General features: G+C 46.2%; 1 protein-coding gene across 1 annotated transcript; it reads right to left on the bottom strand.

The window, feature by feature from the left end:
* Window positions 1-491: 491 nt before the first annotated feature.
* On the bottom strand, window positions 492-3,089 carry LOC130740123 (E3 ubiquitin-protein ligase WAVH1-like). The gene is made up of 2 exons (XM_057592630.1): window positions 2,513-3,089; window positions 492-2,426 (listed from the first exon to the last, which is right to left on the bottom strand). Exons 1-2 carry the CDS (start codon window positions 2,882-2,884, stop codon window positions 726-728), a joined length of 2,073 nt encoding a protein of 690 aa, XP_057448613.1. The 5' UTR covers window positions 2,885-3,089; the 3' UTR covers window positions 492-725.
* Between the last annotated feature and the right edge of the window lie 216 nt (window positions 3,090-3,305).

The raw sequence follows: 3,305 nt of genomic DNA, 5'->3' as shown, positions 1-3,305 counted from the left end.
AAAGCCCAACTAGCTAGTGCGCTACACATGAAAACACTATAGTAAATCCAGATCAGATAAGGTCTCAATTCACCTGCGTCTAGTGTAGTTCTCATCATCTCATTATACGACACGTATACATGCAATGTCAGATTACACAACAAAATATCACATGCAGTGGCTTTGAATAGCATTAGAAAAATAAAATTAGACCCCTTAAACCTTAATACTGAAGAATCTGTCATTCTTTGTCTTAATAACATGTGTAAAGAGGACCAAACAGCCAGCATTATTAACAAAAGATCAACAATTAACAGAACCAACAGCTTATGCAAACTTACAAAAACAATTAAAACTAATTTTTCCTTTTACACTACATTCTATGATTGGACGCTCCAACAACAGCAATTATTAATTTCTTTTCCAATACTCTGCACACCTTTTGGATCTATATGATTATATATTTTGGGATATTCAAAAATTATAAGAGGAAGAAACAAGAGAACAACACAGAAGGAAACAAAGCCTTTACTTCGAATCAAACAATAATGTGGGCTCCTATCACTCACTATCAGTCCTTTTCCAACATACAAAAGGCCCTCACCGTCGATTACCCCTTGTCTCTATTATCATGGGCCGAGTCCATAAACCATTTTCTTATTGAACCTTCAAATTCCAAAAATCATTTTCTCTTCATAAAATTTTCCACTATTTACAAAATTTGGAAAAATAAAAATTATTACAAACTAAAATCTTGCATTCTCAAAACCATGTAAATCACTGACTCTGTTCATAGATTTCCTCATGATAGCCACCTTAGCCAACCTCTCAGCGGCTCTCCAAGCTGAAGTCGGCGTAAGCGGCTCCATCTTCTCCTCGGCGCGGTTATCACTATTCCTGCTATGCCTTTGAGTTTGAGTTTGAGTTTGTATTTGACTCTGTCTGCGCCGTTGGATCTCAGCTTGTTCAGCTTCAAGCCAGCTCAAATACTCCTCAGCCGGATGGCTACTTGACTGCAAAAGAAGAGCTCGAGCTGATGAGAGCAAGTGATGAGCTCCAGAAAGATCGCCATGCTCAGCGAGCCGGGTCGACTCGGCTACAGCTCGAGCGGTGACGTGGAGGTTTCTAAGCCCTTCGATTTTCCCACAAGATGATCGTACGGCGTGGGGACGAGGAACCAGCATTGCTTGCTCATTGGGACTCAACGCCGCTTGAGTGAGGGGGTCCCGGTAAGAGGATATTACGGTGAGAACGTGGTGGGATCCGGCGGAAGCGGCGGGCACTTTCAGCTCCACCAGCAATTCTCTCTCCTCCTCGCCGTGAAGATCGCCGATTCGGATCGCACCCGACCCGAGTGCAGCGGGTCGACCCATGAGTGAGTAAACGGCGGCAATTTCCACGGGACGCGGCCGTGAAACCACCCCTAACTGAATCTTAACGTCTTGCGCCACCACGTTTAACAAACCGCAAATGCTTCTCGCCAGCGCGTCGTCGGCGTTTTCCTTCGGAAAACGAACCGCGTGGACTGGAACTTCCAGATTAGGGAGGCGCGTGGAGGAAACCAGGGATGCCACGGCGGCGCGTGATTCCGGAATGTCGGTTAAAACTATGATGCTGGTGACGGAGTTCTTCTCCCGGCGATCTTCCAAGACCTTTGCGGCCTTCTTCAGAGCGTCGTTCTTCGCTGAAACGCCTTCTCGAGGCTGGTCAATCGCGGCAAGAGCTTCCACGATTCGACGAGCAGATCTCTGACCGCTGCCGGTCATTCGCCGGAGCGACAGCAGCCTTTTCGAGCCGGCGGAGAATGCGACGATGGAGAGACGGTCGTCGGGGCCAAGAGAAGAGATCACCAGTCGCATGGAGTTTTTCATCAAACGAAGCTTCTGTACTGACATGGCTCCTCCGACGTCGAGCACCGCCACGAGGTCAAGCGGTGACCGACGTGCCGCCTTCGGCGGTTTCACCTTCAAAACAACCACGTACGTCTCGTAGTTTCTGTTTCCGGCTACAATTGCAGCTTCCGGCAACAAACACACCTCTAAATTCCTCCCCTTAGTAATCGGCGACGACGGAGATGGATTGACATTGAACCCTTGAAACTCTGTCTCCTGCTCCTCTTCTTCATCTTCGTTTTCTGATTCGGGAATGGGGTTGAATCGAGAAACAGAAGGTGGAGATTTGAGAGGCTCATCGTCGTTGTAAACCTTGAAGGGTGGCCTCTTGTTTTCTCTGTTTTCATCAGCGATTTTCTGGCTCTGTTTCACGGTGTGGATAGCCAACACCGGAAGTTCCTTCCAGGTGGTGGCGCACACCGGGCACACGTGGATAGGGTGGTTGGTGACGTGAGATGCTATGCAAGGGAAGTGGAAGGTGTGAGAGCATTCCGCAGTGAAAATTGCAGTTCCTTGACCACTCTTCACGTTCTGCGTACAAATTCCGCATCGACTCTGCAGAAAAAAGCAAACAACAAATGTTATTGATGATGATAATGATGATAATGATATGTTTATCTTTTTGTTTTCGTGTAGCTTACTTTGGATAGGCGCAGGGTGGCTTTGAGAAGCGAGAAGCTTGATGGTGATTTGGGTGAGGAAGGATTGGAGAGGTGGGAGGAGGACCTGGGAGTTTTGGGGTTTCTGCATTGAAGTTTTGGGCTGTTGGGGTCTGAGGAGGTGGTGGTGGCGGCCACCGAGGTCCGGCACCGGAGGCTGGAAGTGCCGGATGCCGGCTGAGACTGACAACGGGGTGTTGATGGGTTGGAAAAGAATCCAAACTTGGAACTGATTTTAGGACTTTGAATTGTTGGGTTGTCACCACCATTCTGCAGCTGTTTCTCTGTTAGGACTTTGGGCTCTCTGTCTTTGGGGATGGATGTACAGAAAGCTCTTCTCCACCCAGCAACCATCTTCACAATCTCAATATGAATATGATATCTTCTTTCTGTTTGTAAAGGTGATGGTATCACAATATCACATGGAAAGTTGATTAGAAAGGAGAAGAAGAATAAGAAGGAGATGAAGTGGATGTGGATGAGATTCAGAGACCCTTTTCAATGTTCCTCTTTCTAATTCCATTCCCTACCATCTATTTATCTATATGACTTGACCCTAGCTAGGTCTATTCTATTTTCTATATTTTGGTAGTATTGAGAGCCCCAAAAAATGACCCCTCCCAATGGAAAAAGCCTTTGATATTGCTTCCAAATTGAACCCTTTCAAAAGGGTGTGCACAGCATTGTGCAATACTAATAATACTCTATTCATTTAACCATTGTTAACATCAAGAAAAACACAAGCTTTTCTCCCAAAGTTGGGAATATTATTATC

This window comes from Lotus japonicus, chromosome 2 (genome assembly GCF_012489685.1).
Source record: "Lotus japonicus ecotype B-129 chromosome 2, LjGifu_v1.2".
NCBI lineage: Eukaryota > Viridiplantae > Streptophyta > Magnoliopsida > Fabales > Fabaceae > Lotus > Lotus japonicus.
Note: the sequence above shows the minus strand (reverse complement) of the source record. Positions and strands in the feature narration are given on the sequence as shown.